General features: G+C 37.1%; 1 protein-coding gene across 1 annotated transcript; it reads right to left on the bottom strand.

Moving 5' to 3' along the window:
• Positions 1-4,279: 4,279 nt before the first annotated feature.
• On the bottom strand, positions 4,280-15,836 carry LOC107741345 (cytoglobin-1-like). Its single transcript, XM_016554056.1, has 3 exons — positions 15,611-15,836; positions 4,967-5,198; positions 4,280-4,479 (listed from the first exon to the last, which is right to left on the bottom strand). Exons 1-3 carry the CDS (start codon positions 15,742-15,744, stop codon positions 4,312-4,314), a joined length of 534 nt encoding a protein of 177 aa, XP_016409542.1. The 5' UTR covers positions 15,745-15,836; the 3' UTR covers positions 4,280-4,311.
• Positions 15,837-16,842: the final 1,006 nt, after the last annotated feature.

Below are 16,842 nucleotides of genomic sequence, written 5' to 3'. Positions count from 1 at the left end.
CTTGCCTTAAACTTACACCAGAATCTGCGGCGCCCGGGGAGCAGTTGGGGGTTCGGTGCCTTGCTCAAGGGCACCTCAGTCGTGGTATTGAAAGTGGGAGAGAGCGCTGTACATTCACTCCCCCCACCTACAATCCCAGCATTAAGTCTGAGTATGATTCAGTGGGCCATATAACACTTAATTATCAATAAATTACTTACCTTTATCCTTTAGTTTAGTTTTGGTTCAACATACTTACCTGTTGATCAATACTTGCCTTAACCTTACACCAGAATTCATTTTTTTATATTCGATACACACAATAATAAAATACTGTATAGTTAAATAGTTATTTTAGTTATATTAGTATATTGCTACAAACGTAACACCAATGTAAGAACAAAATGTATGCAACTTAAACTGGTTATGGAGGAGTCATAAAAGAAGCAGGTTAAACTCACAGCACATGCGGTATTTACTGACTGAATAGAGATGTCAATCATCAGCTGCACTCATGAACACTGCGGTTTGCGTGAATCCCTCCGCAACCATCCTTTGCCAAATGATAAGCACACTACTATATCGCGATTTTATTTTCTGTTCGATTAGTGTTATTACAAAACTGTGGGGAGACAGATTATATTATGACATTCATCATTATAAAATAGACATTCGATCTAGAGTGTAATAAAGAAGAAAAATTTATCCGTTTAAAAAGGCTATTATTCACCTCCTGTATGTGCTTTAAATCTTCGACGTAGACCGCATTTTAATCTTTGTTTTGCGTAAATTACAGTTGATTCATGTGAAATCCTTTGCAATATCATCAGACGATCTCTTGTCGGTGGAAAGACTGTAAAGCCGCGCGATGCGTGATATCACAACAGATGGCGGTAATGAACAAATTTAGTTTGTGATCTAGTCAGAAGAAGACGCTGCACTGCTTCAATGCATTACAGGCTCGTGACTCATCAGAACACAAAACGGAATGTAGCGTTTGGTCGCGCTACATCGCTACTTGCTGGAAAAAGTAGTTAGCTACAGGAAAAGCTACACTGTTTTAAAAGTAGCATCGCTACTGTAAAGCTACTGAAAAATGTAGTTAAGCTAGTAGCGTCGCTACTTGTACCTAGCTACTCCCCAACACTGCCCATAGCAGATCTATACAGGTGGAGCTGGGGAAGGTGGGGGGTTTCAGAGTAGCTCTGAAAGCACGGTGCAAAATGCTCTAGTGAATGCTAACCAGCCATTTAAATGTAAACAACAAGCTTATTGGCTGCCTATGCTACATGAACCAATCAGCCTGTGCCAAGTTGTTTAACGCTGAGAATATCATCAGTTTACGTTAAGGACCCATCAGCCTGCACCATCTAAAGTTTTAGGGCCCTATCATACACCCGGCGCAATGCTTTTGCTAGTTTCAGCCGGACGCAGTCCTCATTTTCCCGTCCTGTGCCACGTTGTTTAAATAGCAAATGCATTTGTGCCCATTTGTGCGCCCATGGGCGTGCTGGTCTAAAAAAGAGGTGTGTTCAGGCGCATTGATGGCACGTTGCTATTTTGAGGAACTGAAAATAGACTGCGCCATAGACCAACAAAAACCTGGTCTAAAGTCTGGCGCAATATTTTTTCTTTGTTATTTAAAGAGTGCGTTAGTAATATGTGCCTATAGATGGGTGCACAACACACGTACACTTTACACACACAGGGACACGCAGCAGCACACAAACATTTTTAAAAATGAAAAATGACATTCCGCCATGTAAATAGCGAACCCGCCATGGCACGAGCGCAACTGGCTTTTAAAGGTGATGGGAGATGAGACTCTGATTGGTTTATTGCACGTTACGCCCAAAAAACACCCATTACTCATTAAGATAATAGGGACAACCCTTTTAGACCATGCGCCCGGGTGCGCCGACCGTTTTCCCGTCGCTAAACTAGGAAAAGTGGATTCGGACACGCCCTGAGTCCACCTGCGCCGTGCGCTTTAGACCATGCACTTAGATCGTTATAATAGGGACCTTAGACAGAACTTGGCATTCATTTTACCGCTGCAAGTTGAAGTGTTTTATTTCAGTTTGTTGCCAAGGCAACATTTCTCATTTTTGTTTCTGCTTTATTTCAATCAATTACAAAAAAAGCCATCCAACCTGGTATTCCCTACATTATAGGGACCAAATATCCCTACAAGTAATACCAGTACATTTTAACCATGTGGTGGGAACACTTTTTTTTTTGGAAGAAACAAGTTTATAAACTTGAAGAAGTTTCTTCCCCCCTTGAAGAAACAAGTTTATAAATCATACAGAATGCAGTTTTTTTGGGGGAAAAAAAAAAATCCCAAAATCCAAGTTTTGTGTGAGGGGTAGATTTAGGGGTAGGGTTTCTCTGAGCAGATATAGGAGTTTTAAGAACTGGTTTACCATTGAAAATCCCTGAAGGGGTAAAATGGGGAAAGAATGTGGCGTGAATGAAGTGCAGCTCTGTTTCCACTTGAGTCTGTGAGCAGTAGGTGGTCAGATCTGTCTGTCTGTCTGTCTGATGCTGCAGGCCATTTCTACATCTGTGTAAACACAAACACACACACACACACACACACACACACACACACACACACACACACACACAGAGACAGACAAACAGAGACACAGACAGAGCTTTAAACTGACATTTGTCCTGCTGAGTTCTGCTCATGTACTCCATTCGTGGTTTATCTTTCTCTCCAACGCTCGTTTTATCACGCAGCTCTTGATAATGAAGTTTTCTCAGTTCCTTTGTAAAGTTTGATCAGGTCATAAACTGAATATCTCTGGTTCACTGTAGATTATCACACACGGACACAGACTGCAGGTGAAAACACTGATAAAATAACTAATTTAATAGAGATTTAATCACATTCAGCTCTCAGTACACAGTGTTTGCTTCCATAACTTTATCCATAATGTCAGTCAACATTCCACATTTACTACAGTTAATGCTATTCCTGTGAAAGCATAATCAATTTTTGTGGCATGTTTTCACAAAATATTCTGCAGTACAACAATTTTCAGCATTGCTAATAATCAGAAATATTTCTTGAGCAGCAAATCAGCATATTAAAATGATTTCTGAAGGATCATGTGACACTGAAGACTGGAGTAAGGATTTTACAATATATAAACATAGAAAACAGTTATTTAAATTATAATAATATTTCACTGTTTTTACTTCTTTTGATCACTTGTTTGATGATCTGAAACATTAAAGTGTGACAAACATGCAAAAAAATAAGAAATCAGGAAGGGGGCCAACACTTTTTCACACCACTGTATATATATAGTATTATGGTCTATAAAAAGTGCAAGACTCAGAGTTTATTTCTTTAATGTTTCAGAGTTTATTTCTGAATCAGTGATTATTTTACATGTACAAAAAGAATCAGTTTAGTTACTTTTGCACAGAACAGTCCTTTCTATTCATTTTGCTCACAGCACGCAGAGGAAGCGACTGATACAAAAGCACTCGTCTCTTTCAAAAGCATTCACTTCAGATGAACTGGATATCTATCTTAAGCTCCAGCAGAGACCCGAATGTTTCATCAGAAATGCACATTTTTGTATCTGATGGAGGTCGTGTTTGTGTACGGGTTTATCTGGAGTATGTGTAAATATTTAATGGGAGACGGACTGCAGAGAGCTTGAGATTTCTGCACTGATTTATATGTGTGTTTATTATCTGAGCTGAATAACAGTTGCTAGGGATCTGACATCGATAAAGTCCAGATAAAATATCATGTAGAGTCCATCAACATTTATAAAACATCGTCTTGTATGAGCTCATTTTCTCATTTTACAACAACAACATGTCTTTATTTTCTACTACGTCTTTTTTGTTCACTTATAGAAATTAATCAAATATACATGACATTACTATAATAATCTTTGGTTTCATTCATATAATTATGCATTTATTCTCTCCTTCACTTTGCAGAGTTTTTGATGGATTCCCAGCCGACTTCAGCGTAGACTTTGTTCATCTGCCAGTACAGGACGCCCAGGAGTTTAGACCACGCGCTCTGCACCGATGCCGGACTGAAGCATTGTGGGAAAGCTTCCACCAGCACCTCCAGAATTACTCCAGCCAGAATCTGCAGTAAGATATTAATCATTTTATTCAGCAAGGACTCAGTCAATTGATCAAAAGTGACAGTAAAGACATTTCTAATGTTACAAAGATTTCTATTTCAAATAAATGCTGTTCTTTTCTGCTTTTTATTCATCAATAAATCCGGAAAAATAAAATCACAGTTTCTTTGGTTTCATTCATATAATTATGCATTTATTCTCTCCTTCACTTTGCAGAGTTTTTGATGGATTCCCAGCCGACTTCAGCGTAGACTTTGTTCATCTGCCAGTACAGGACGCCCAGGAGTTTAGACCACGCGCTCTGCACCGATGCCGGACTGAAGCATTGTGGGAAAGCTTCCACCAGCACCTCCAGAATTACTCCAGCCAGAATCTGCAGTAAGATATTAATAATTTTATTCAGCAAGGACTCAGTCAATTGATCAAAAGTGACAGTAAAGACATTTATAATGTTACAAAGATTTCTATTTCAAATAAATGCTGTTCTTTTCTGCTTTTTATTCATCAATAAATCCGGAAAAATAAAATGCATCACAGTTTCAACAAAATATGAAGCAGCACAACTGTTTTCAACATTGATAATAATCAGAAATATTTCTTAAGCAACAAATCATCATATTAGAATGATTTCTGAAGGGTCATGTGACACTGAAGACTGGAGTAATAATGCTGAAAATTCACAAAAGTAAATTACATTTTACAACATAGAAAACAGTTATTTTAAACTGTAATAATATTTCACAATATTACTGTTTTTACTGTATATTAATAAATTAAATGCAGCCTTATTGAGCAGAAGAAACTTCTTTCAAAAACATCCTTTATAACTTTGTATCATGCTGTTTGTTCCTCGTACTCACTTTGAAGTAAACCGGATCCACCTTGTGTCTGAGCGCGTGTGATTTGCCCATCTGCTGGAAGATGGTGTTGAGTTTGTCTCCGTCACGCAGGTTTTCCACCAGCGTGTTGAGGGCGGTCATGACCCGCAGCGCGTGTTTCTTCAGCTGGATGCTTTCCTTCATCTCCTCGGGATCCTGCATGTCACGGAATTGATCGAAGTACTGCTTCGCCGATGGGAAGTTTGAGAAAAATCTGGAGGAACACACATTTAGTTACTTTCAAAACAAAAATGCATTGACACCCTGACCCCCCTCATACGATTTAAAAGAATAGTTCACCCAAAAGTGAAATTTACTCATTCTCAGGCCATCCAAAAGTTTGTTTCTTCATCAGATTTGGAGAAATGTATCATTGCATCACTTGCTCAGCAATGGATGCTCTGCAGTGAATGGGTGCCGTCAGAATGAGAGTCCAAACAGCTGATCAAAACATCACAATAATCCACAAGTAATCCACACCACTCCCATCAGTTAATGTCTTGTGAAGAGAAAAGCTGCGTGTTTGTAAAAAACAAATCCATTATTAACGCTGCTTCCAACTCCATAATCCATAATAATGCTTCCTCCAGTGAAAAAGTCCATCTGTTGTCTCTCACATCAAAATCTACCCTCATATTTGTTTAGAGTTGTTTAGATCTGTTTTGGCTTGTAAACGGTGCTTGATCTGTGCAGATTTCTCTCCTGATTCAGACGAGATGACTCGTTCACTGGAGGAGGCAATATTATGGATAAAGGACTCATATTTTAATGGTTTGATGTTAGAAACATCTTAATGAATTTTTTTCTCATAAACACACAGCTTTTCTCTTCACAGGACATTAATTGCCGGACTGGAGTGGTGTGGATTACTTGTGGATTATTGTGATGTTTTTATCAGCTCTCATTCTGACGGCACCCATTCACTGCAGAGGATCCATTGCTGAGCAAGTGATGTAGTGCTACATTTCTCCAAATCTGATGAAGAAACAAACTCATCTACTCCTGGATGACCTGAAAGTGAGAACATTTTCAGCAAATTTTCATTTTTTTTTTATGAACTATTCCTTTAAACCCCTATGACTTTCTTTCTTCTTTGAAACTTAAAAGGTGATATTTTGAGATGTGGGCTCCAATATTACTTGGTTCCCAATATCTGTCAAAAGACGAGATGACTCGTTCACTGGAGGAGGCAATATTATGGATAAAGGACTCATATTTTAATGGTTTGATGTTAGAAACATCTTAATGAATTTTTTTCTCATAAACACACAGCTTTTCTCTTCACAGGACATTAATTGCCGGACTGGAGTGGTGTGGATTACTTGTGGATTATTGTGATGTTTTTATCAGCTCTCATTCTGACGGCACCCATTCACTGCAGAGGATCCATTGCTGAGCAAGTGATGTAGTGCTACATTTCTCCAAACCTGATGAAGAAACAAACTCATCTACTCCTGGATGACCTGAAAGTGAGAACATTTTCAGCAAATTTTCATTTTTTTTTAATGAACTATTCCTTTAAACCCCTATGACTTTCTTTCTTCTTTGAAACTTAAAAAATGATATTTTGAGATGTGGGCTCCAATATTACTTGGTTCCCAATATCTGTCAAAATATCACCTTCATGTTCCACAGAAAAAAGAAAGTCATACAGGTTTGGAATGACACGAGGTTAAAAGATTATTGTTTGGGTGAAACATAACATGATCATGTTTCATTGAATTAAAAATGTCTTGTTGAATTGTTTCAATGAAATATAATTCATTTTGTGATGTTTATTATTGACTGATTTTACAGACATGCACAAGTGAGCCACACACAGCAGCATTTTGATTGGACTGGAACAGAAGATCCTCATCATCACGTGATCAGAGTACAGTTACCAATCTTCATTCATTTATGATTGTTTATAATAATAAAAATGTGTAGTATGTAGTGGAGGATTAGGTTCCAGATTGAGGCTGTAAACGTCCTGTTTTAATAGGAAATACGTTATAGCAGGGCCATGCAGCCATTTCATGAGGATCGTAAAGATAAACATGTGAAAGTGAGCTGTGCCGTGTGTGACAAAGTGTATTTCAGCCCAGCTGGACAGATAAGCGTTCCTGAGATAATACTAATCTAATATTTAACCAGCATTGCTGAAATTCTCCTTCACTCACAACAAATACTGCAATAAAACTCACTTAACTTAGTGATAAAAATGACCTAGAAGCAGTTAAAGGGATGTTGAGCACGTTGAACTCTGTAGTGTATGTGACATGGGTGCCGTCGTTCCTGACACATGCTCACGTGTTTGTGTTGTGATTCTAGCTTCTCTGTGTTATTACTCTCATCCAGCAGAAGCAGCACAAACACTCAGGTGCAAGTTTCTGCCTTGACGTCAGTTTTTAATTAGCTTTTGTTTTTATATTTTTAGTTTCAACGAATAGCCCTAAATATAAAACTAAATTCACAATTCAGCTGCATCAGTGACATTTCCAGTGTTACTGTAAATGTGCTCAGCTCTGAATGCTACTGTATGTGTTTACTCCGATGTAACGCAGTAGAACAAGAGTGGACTAGTTTACTCTATTAAAAAAAAAAAGCATTCATGTAAGAACTAAATGATCTCATGAGAGAATCTGTTCCAGCTGCATAACAAAAGGGAGCTTAAATGGTTAAATTCATTTTAATTGTGGTTTGAACAAACCTTTAAAGAAACCAAATACACCAGCATTTTTATTATAATTTTTTTTAAGCTTTAATTAGGCACAGATTATTGATGTTACAAGAAAATACCATTTCAGTTTTTCTACCTAAAATGTTCAGGTTAAATCCAATGTGTTATTTGCCATTTCTTTGTAATTATTTGTGGAATTTACTAGTAATGTCTGAGTTTAAACTACGCCAAATTTATTTTCAGAGCACACTGACCTTAGCCTTAATTTTTTCATTTTTTTTTTCATTTTTAATACTTCAACTTCCATTTATTTCAGCCAAGGCAACATTTATAATTTTCATATTTGTATATATGTTGCACCTGTTACAGGTGATAAGGCAGTGGATACGCACAATAATATGTCACAAATTATTAATATTATTTGTCTTTGTCTTGCTTATAAATTCATGCTGACTTGCTAAATAATAAAAAAAAAATAAACTGAAAACAAACATTTTATTAAGCAAAAAAATCAGATAAAATGAAACAGGGCATTCAACTAGAAAACATGCAGGATTAATTTTTTTAAGGGTTGAATCATAAAAAGTGAGTGTTTTATGTCTAAATGGAATCAGATTTTTGAATAAAATATATATTATTATAATTATTATAATATTTCAATGAAAGATTTTGAAGACAAATGACAAAGAGGAATCTTAAAATTAAATAGAGTTGGTTTTGATTTCATGTTGCTTTTAAATTTAATTACAATTTTGCTTTGAAATACTGTTTTATTATGATTAGTAAATCTATCTGACTGAAGCATCTTTTGTGTTTTTACAGTCGTGCCTCGTGCATCCAGCGCCAGAGTGGCTGTGATGTTGTTTCTACGAGCCCCATCAACTGTTTCACCTCTTACGGCCCACAGAACTGAACCGTGAGTCAAACCGCAACAGGAAGATCTGTCCCATTAAACAGAGACAGAATCTAGTAAATGCCCACAGAGGAGACGTGTCCTCACATGTCCAAATCAAACAGGAGATAAAGAGAGACTGTGTTTTTCTCTCATCTTAATGTAGACCATAACTCATGTTTAAGTACATGCGCTCTTAACCTCTGACTCCAGATTCATGTGTCAGCGGGCTGGAGGACGAACAAAGGCTGTTAAAATCCCCTGGAAACGTGAAAACAATCATGAGGATAATAAACAGAGCGCATAGATGAGCAGTTAAGAAGACACTTAGTCCATATGCGTGTGATAAGACAGTCACTTGTTGCCCAGCTCACCTTCAGAGTGAGGAGCTAGTCATTATGTACTTCGCGTGTTATTTTACTATTTGTATTATTTGTTAATATTTTGAATAATCTTTTATCTTTATCCTTTCAGTTTAGCTTGTCTTTTTTATATTTCTGATTAGCTTTATTTCTGTTTTAGTAATTTTTAGTACTTCAACTTTAGTTTAAGGTAGTCCACTTCAGTTTAAGGTAGTCAAGGCAACATTAAATTATATGAAAAATGTATAGAACAAAAATTAGAAATTGTATCATTTTTGTTTTATACGTTTTTCCATGTAATATTTGTATTTTACTTAAGTTTTATTTGAGTTAACACTAATAACACTTATAGTTATCATCCGTTGGTGTGGACACTGGTATAGTTATCGGTATAGCTATCGTCCATTAGTGTGGGCACTGATATAGTTATTGGTATAGCTATCAGTATATTTATCAGTATAGTTATCGCCCACTGATGTGGACACTAATATAATTATTGGTATAGTTCTCATCCATTTGTATGCACACTAATATAGTTATTGGTATAGTTATCATCCGATAATGTGGACACTAATATAGTTATATGCATCGTTAATATAGTTATTGGTGTAGTTTTTGTCCATTAGTGTGGACAGTGGACACTAATTTAGTTATCAGTATAGTTATTGTCCGTTGGTGTGGACACAATGTTAGTTATCGTTATGGTTATCAGTATATTTATTGCCCGTTGGTGTGACACTAATTTAGTTATCGGTATAGTTATCGTCTGTTGGTGGGGAAACTAATATAGTTATCATAATAGTTATCGTCTGTTGGTGGGGACACTAATATAGTTATCATTATAGGTATCGTCTGTTGGTGTGGACACTAATATAGTTATCATTATAGTTATCGTCTATTGGTGGGGACACTAATATAGTTATCATTATAGTTATCGTCTGTTGGTGGGGACACTAATATAGTTATCATTATAGTTATCGCCTGTTGGTGGGGACACTAATATAGTTATCATTATAGTTATCGTCTGTTGGTAAGGACACTAATATAGTTATCATTATAGTTATCATCCGTTGGTGTGGACACTAATTTAGTTATTGTTATAGTTATCATCTGTTGGTGTGGGCACTAATATGGTTATCATTATTGTTATCAGTACAGTTATTCTTCGTTGGTGTGGACACTAGTATAGTTATCTGTATAGTTATCGTCTGTTGGTGTGGTCACTAATTTTGTTATCGTTATGGTTATCAGTATAGTTATCGTCCATTGGTGTGGAGACTAATTTAGTTATCGGTATAGTTATCATCTGTTGGTGGTGACACTGATATAGTTATTGTTATCAGTATAGTTATTCTTCTTTGCTGTGGACACTAATTTAGTTATCATTATAGTTATCGTCTGTTGGTGTGGACACTAATATAGTATTGGTACAGTTATCGTCCATTACAGGGTGGATGCTAATATACTTATTGCTGTAGTTATTGTTCTTGGTGTGAATGAACATTAAATGATGACAGTGAATTATCTCTTTAAGACATGCAGGTTCTTGTTTTCTGTCATGTCGTGTTGATTTTTGATAAAATGAAGGAAGGTTCACGGTGGTTTGTGAATTTATTTGCACAGAATAAGAAAATTGTGCTAAAAATAGATGAGATGTAGGGAGCATCTAGACATTTTGATAGTTTGATTGGTTCTTTTTTGACTTTTGATTCCAGTTGTCTCTCCGTTCACTCGCTCTCCTTTGTCTCTCACTTTCCTAAACTGTTGTTTGTTGCTGCTCTCTTGCATGTCCGAGACAGTGTGCACACTTCACAACTGAGATGTTTTTGCCGGTTGCAACTACCTCTTGGCTGCAGTCTGGTGCTTTTTGTCATCAACTAGTAACAGAGATGAAAGGGTGTCTTGGATGGTGATTTTAATAGAATTTACAGCAAAATGGATGATAATATTTGATTTAATCCACTGACCTGCTAAATACAGTCTCCTCCTGTGAACGTCCACTTAAAAGCACGTCCCCTCTGAGAAATAAATCTAATTTCACGAGTTGCAAGAGTTTAATTATGAATCTTTAGTGCATCCCTTCAGGTGTGATCTTCAGATAGATGTGAGCTGTTATCTTTAGAGAGAAATAACTGCTAACATCCATCACAATCCTTAAGCGCTGTTAGATGTGCACAGGTCAGGAATGAAGAAATATAACGTGAGGCATTAATGTGGAAAAACTTCACGCTGTGTTATGATTTGCTCAAATTCACCAGATTCCTGAACATCAGAAGAACAGCAGGAACAGACCTCTTTAACAATAATATGATATCAAATATTACAAGCAAAAAAAACTGTACTGAATCATAATTGTATTTATTTATGTATTTTTATTTGCAATCAGGGCCGTTTCTAGCCAATTTGACGCCCTAGGCGACCGCCTAGCTCGCCTATACCTAGAAACGGCCCTGTTTGCAATTGATCTACTGATATCATACATGTATAAACTACAGTAAATAGGTTTTATATAATATATTGAATCAGTTTAATCAAATGCATATTCTTTCATTTAATGATCTTGATTTATTTCTCCCAGCTGTATTATATACAATCTTGAACTCTTAATAATCTTTTAAGGTTGTGCCCAGGCACGTGCACACATAGACATCAAAGGGGGCTTGAGTACCTGCCCTTTTTCTTCCTCGAGAGAAAGTGCCCTTTTTTCTGGGGAGTGTTTTTTTTTTTTTTTTTTAATAAAAATATGTATAAATGAATATGTGCGTGTGTGTTTCTGTTTGCGCACAGCTTTCCCTGTCAAACAAATAAAAAATCAAACTATCAGGTCGGGTCTGGAAATGTTGACTCTGTCGAGTTCCGATGCCTTTCTCCCCTCCGCGTCTCCGCACAGCACAGCAGTGTAGCACACATTGATCAGCACATGGCATCACAGACATACAGAGAGCCACAGAAGTGAAGCCCTCTCTCCCTTTCCAGTTGTGTTTGTCTTGGCTCCCAAAGGATAATTTAGAGTCATTGTTGTGTAAAGCACAGAGGCGGACTTAACCATTAGGCAAAGGTAGGCGACCGCCTTGGGCCCCCAAAAGCCAAGGGCCCCCTAAAATGCTTTTTATATGCGAGATGCGCGTTCAGTGCGGACGCACAAGTGGTTGCTGTGGTGGTCATTACCGCCACAACCGTCTGTGCGTCTGCGTTGAACATGCTTCTTAGCAAAAGTAGGGCGATGTAGAAAATGGGGACGGAATCCCGGAATCTATTCATAAAAACGGAATTTACTTTGTAACGTGGAATGTGACGGAATGAACGGCGCAGATGCGCATTTCGTTTGCTATTTAAGCACGCGCAACGCTCGCGGTTGTCGTCTGTAATAGCTAAATAGTATTTTTGCCATTTAATATTCACATACACTAGTCCATATCGCGGTTTGATTGAAGTGTACTGAATTGCATTTGAAACATGTACATGAAAAATCTAAAAGATTAGACACAACTATGGGACACGGTCGTGCAGCAGCGAGCAACAGTGAAAGGAACCTCAAGGTTGTAAATGTGTGAAATTGTATAGGGCCCCATTCCTGTATTTTGCCTGGGGCCCCCAAATCACTCAATCCGCCCCTGCGTATGGGTGTGCGTCTATGCGTAAGCTACGGCGTAGGTTCGACGCAGAAGTATAAATTGGGCTTAAGCTACCTGTGCCTCGAATTTACAGCTAATTAGACTAAAGGCAATTATAGCAAATTCGTCTTGCTAACATCCATGACTCATAAGAGCTACCATGTAAGTTGGCTAAAGTAGGAAGTCTAGGTTAGACCAGTGCGCGTTCTTTCACTGCATGATTCAGTTTCTTAAAATGCATTTAGAATGATCACAAAATGCAAGATATGGGGGGCAGAAATGTATATATTTATATAATTTCATATAGTTAATAAGTATCACGCGAAGACTGACATTTTTTCAACCAAAAAGCAGCATGATTACAAATGTGATATTGATTTTATACAGCAGTTCAATAAACAAGAATTTAATATTAAGACACTTACGTTTTAGACACAATATTGACTCAATAATATTGTTTTTGCTCTATTTCACCAACAAATATAATTCCAATTTCTCTGAGCAACATGACGGTGATTCGTCCCCTGAATGAATCAACCGTTCAATCGCAATGACTCTCTTATTAACAGTGACTTGCTGCCACCTACTGGCGGTTTTAATTTCACATTTATATTTTTTATATAATTTCAAATATCAGTATTCAACGTTTTATGTTTAAAATATAAAAACAGTATTAATACATTTGTAACTGCAGGTTAAATGCATTCATGTCCTGCATTAAAACGTAGCTTCTGTGTTTCCTCTGCATTGCAAAAGAATTTTGTCAATACTGATTTAATTTGCTTGGTAACAAGCCCAAATGACTTATTATTCTAATTGACTGATTCAATTTAAGAATTTGACTGAAAAGATGATGCACACTATTAGAAAAAAAGGCTTTATAAAGGTAAAAATGCCCATAAAAGTAAAAAAAAAAAACTATTTAAACTTATTGGAAAAGATAAATTTATATCACTGCTGTGAAAGGATCACCACACAGAATATAAAGAATATCAAAACCTCAGGAGTCAGCTGTCCACAGCAGTCCTTAAGATATCAGCACAATAACTCACTCAGCAAAATATAGTCTAATTATCGTTATAGATAAAATTCCAGAAAATATTGAGATATATTTTTTGTCAATATCGCACACCCCTAATATAGCCTATTTAACATTTTGTTTAGAAAAAAAAATTTAAATGAAATGATATGAAAAGTGCCCTTTTTTCCACTTGAGCCCCTGCCCCTTAAAATGAACGTGCACGTCCTTGGTTGTGCCAGTAGATCTAGAAGAGATATACAGTTGACAGTGAAGTAAATCGAATCAGTCTGTGATTTCTGTGAACTGATTTTTCAAAACGAATCACAAACTGCTTTAGTTTCAGATATCTGGCCTGAATTCTCTTTGATTGACTGATTTTATGAGCTCTCCGTCTTTCTTTTTCCTCACAAATGCATGTTCATTCACTGAACTCTCTGCATTTGATTGTGTCTTACTCAAGTGAGTCTAAGATTAATGTCCAACAACACTGGTATGTCCTGATTTAGATACACACAGATTTATCTAGGTGTCTAAATCAGGACATACCAGTGTGGTGAAGTTTTTGCAGCACAGAAGATCAGGAGTGTGAAAGAAGCGTGAGAAGTTTCTGCACTAAAGCTGTCATCTCTGAAACCATAAAGAGCAGCTGGAGATCCCAACAAGCATTCAAGGTCGATATGTTCACCAAATCCCAGCAGTCACACCTCAACTCTACCCACAATCCTCTTGCACCCAATTTAACTTCTTCTCTTTCCGTACAATAGGATATCAATCTTTATTTATGGCCACATAATCAGCGCCAGTGCGATTAGTTTTCACATCTTTCATGTGATGCCACCATAGCGCATCGGTCCTCCTGGATTCACGTATGTTTTTATCACATACAGTGTGATGACGGTTCACGACTCTAGATGGGATCGAACCAGCAAACTTCAGATGACCAGCCCTGAACAACACTTGTGGACGTCACCAAGGGAATCATCTTGATAAAGTAAATACTGTCTATGCACAAATGCAGTAAGGTTCATATCATCAGCTCAGTATGAAAATAATAGAGATTGATGGAAATTCTCCACCATGATAGAAATGAGTGTGTTTCTTTAATTGGATCTCCAGACCAGAAACACCAGTGCAATTGCAAGTACTTGGAAATATATCATGCTACTGAATGACTGTCATTACGTATGGCATATATATGTGATATGTCATACGTAATGACAGTCATTCAGTAGCATGATATATTTCCAAATACTATGTGTATATATTTATATATATATATATATATATATACACACACACACACACACACACACACACACACACACACACACATACACACACACAAGCATGAATACACATTGATACATGCCCCAAAACACTGTTATGGTATATGTTAAAATATTTGTATTTCTATGGTGCATGTCAAAACTATGGTGTAGCCATGCCCATGGTAAATGTCCAAACAAAAATAGTATTACAATAGTACAAAAAAAAAAAAGACCAAACATGGTCCTACAATGGTGCATTTTCAAAACCTCTTGTATTATCAATTATTCATGTCAAAACCATCATGGTAAATGGTCAAAAACACTGTATTACCATGGTACGTTCATTGTACTACCACTGTGCATATTGCAAACTGGTAACCATGGTATTATCATTGTACAAATAAAAAAAAAATGTTTAAAAAAATTCTAATCTTGCCAATTATAAATGTCAAAACACCATGGTTTTATGGTGGAAAATCTTCAAAAACGCCATGTACCAAAAAAATCATTGTACCACCATAGTGCTTATCAAAAACTATGGCTCAACTATGGTAAATGTCCAAACAACCAAGCATTATCATGGTACCTGTTCAAAAAAGGCAAAACACGGTTTTACCATTGTGTATTTCCAAAAACTAGGATATTACCTATAAATGTCCAAAATACCATGGAATTACTATGGTGCATGCCCAGAAGATCTGGGTATAACATAAGTAGAAAGCTATGCTGCATGTGCAAACAATCACAGTGATAACATATTAGTTTTTGTGAATGATTGATGTGTGTAAATAAGACGGACAGGCGTACCTGATGAGCACAGCGACTCCAGCATTCTCTCGGTTCTCGTAGACGGGTCTCCACGTGTCCTGGATCACACAGACGTCGTCCTCGGTGAGAGTCTCAGGGCTCTGTGTGAGCGCCACACCTCCGTCTCCCTCCATCCAGACGCTCGCTGAGAAACACTTGAGCTGTGTGTGTGCTCCTGCCGGGGTCTTTATTTCTGTCTCCTCAAGAGTCTGATGAAGAGTTACTGCTGAATGAAGAAGATCCTCCCACCCGCTTCCCTTTATCTCTCTCTCTCTCTCTCTCACTCACTCGCTCACACACTCATGTTCTCCTCTTAACTCACAATCACACCTTTCTACTCCGGTTACTTGTTTTTTTCTCACACTCTTGCATCCGTCTGCTGCCCACCCACAGGAAAGACAACAAACAAGATCTCTATAATATCTCATTTGTTTCTCCTGGACAGCAAGGGTTGAGTTCTTCTAGAGTTCCAGAAGAGATCTTAACTCAAATACCTAAATCTGCAATCTAAAGTTTTTGTTTTATAGTAAAACATCTACATGTCCTTAAATGAGACACAGAACCAAAACTACCCAGCTCCTTAAATATCTTTAAAATACAGTTCACCCAAAAGTGCTTTTACTTCATTCCAAGACTTACTTTCTTCTGTGGAGCACAAGATGATGATGTTTTTGAAGGTTTATGAGGTTTTCAATGAAAGTCAGTTGGGTTCAGTGTTAGGTCATTAATGTTCTTTAAAACATCTTTCATGTTCCACAGAAGAAAGAAAGTCTAACAGGTTTGGAAATGACATGAAGGCACGTAAATGATTTTTGGTTGAACTGTTTCTTTATGGAGTTTGTCTTCTCTCTGAGGGCTCTGTAAGGGAACACTGAATATATGTATGCAAATCCATTGAATTTAGTTGACAATATGGACTAACATTTCTTATCAAATGATCTGATTTTCTCCACATACTTTTTATGCCTCTTTACTCTTAATGGGTGACAACTATTGACAAATTTTGGTTTGTTCTTGCTGGAAAAACTTCTGAGATGAAATTGACATGAAACACAATGGAGAACTCCATGCTTATTTTTTTATCTTGAACAAACACACACAAGCACTGTAAGAACAAACGGACACGCTCCACCTTACATCAACACTGCTGCGACTGCGTCTGTCACACCTTAGACGAACATGCAGCTGCACATCCAGAAGATTGTTTTATTGCTCAGATGCTGATGTTTCAA

This window comes from Sinocyclocheilus rhinocerous, unplaced genomic scaffold (genome assembly GCF_001515625.1).
Source record: "Sinocyclocheilus rhinocerous isolate Xijiao unplaced genomic scaffold, SAMN03320098_v1.1 scaffold1818, whole genome shotgun sequence".
Taxonomy (NCBI): Eukaryota; Metazoa; Chordata; class Actinopteri; order Cypriniformes; family Cyprinidae; genus Sinocyclocheilus; species Sinocyclocheilus rhinocerous.
Note: the sequence above shows the minus strand (reverse complement) of the source record. Positions and strands in the feature narration are given on the sequence as shown.

Bases quoted from the DNA above. Each gene is read 5' to 3' on its own strand.
- LOC107741345 (XM_016554056.1), bottom strand. From the start codon at position 15,744: ATGGAGGGAGACGGAGGTGTGGCGCTCACACAGAGCCCTGAGACTCTC. The intron at 5,199-15,610 runs GTACGCCTGTCC...GTGTTCCTCCAG, and splicing joins GGAGTCGCTGTGCTCATCAG to ATTTTTCTCAAACTTCCCAT. The intron at 4,480-4,966 runs GTGAGTACGAGG...ATCTTACTGCAG, and splicing joins TGGATCCGGTTTACTTCAAA to ATTCTGGCTGGAGTAATTCT.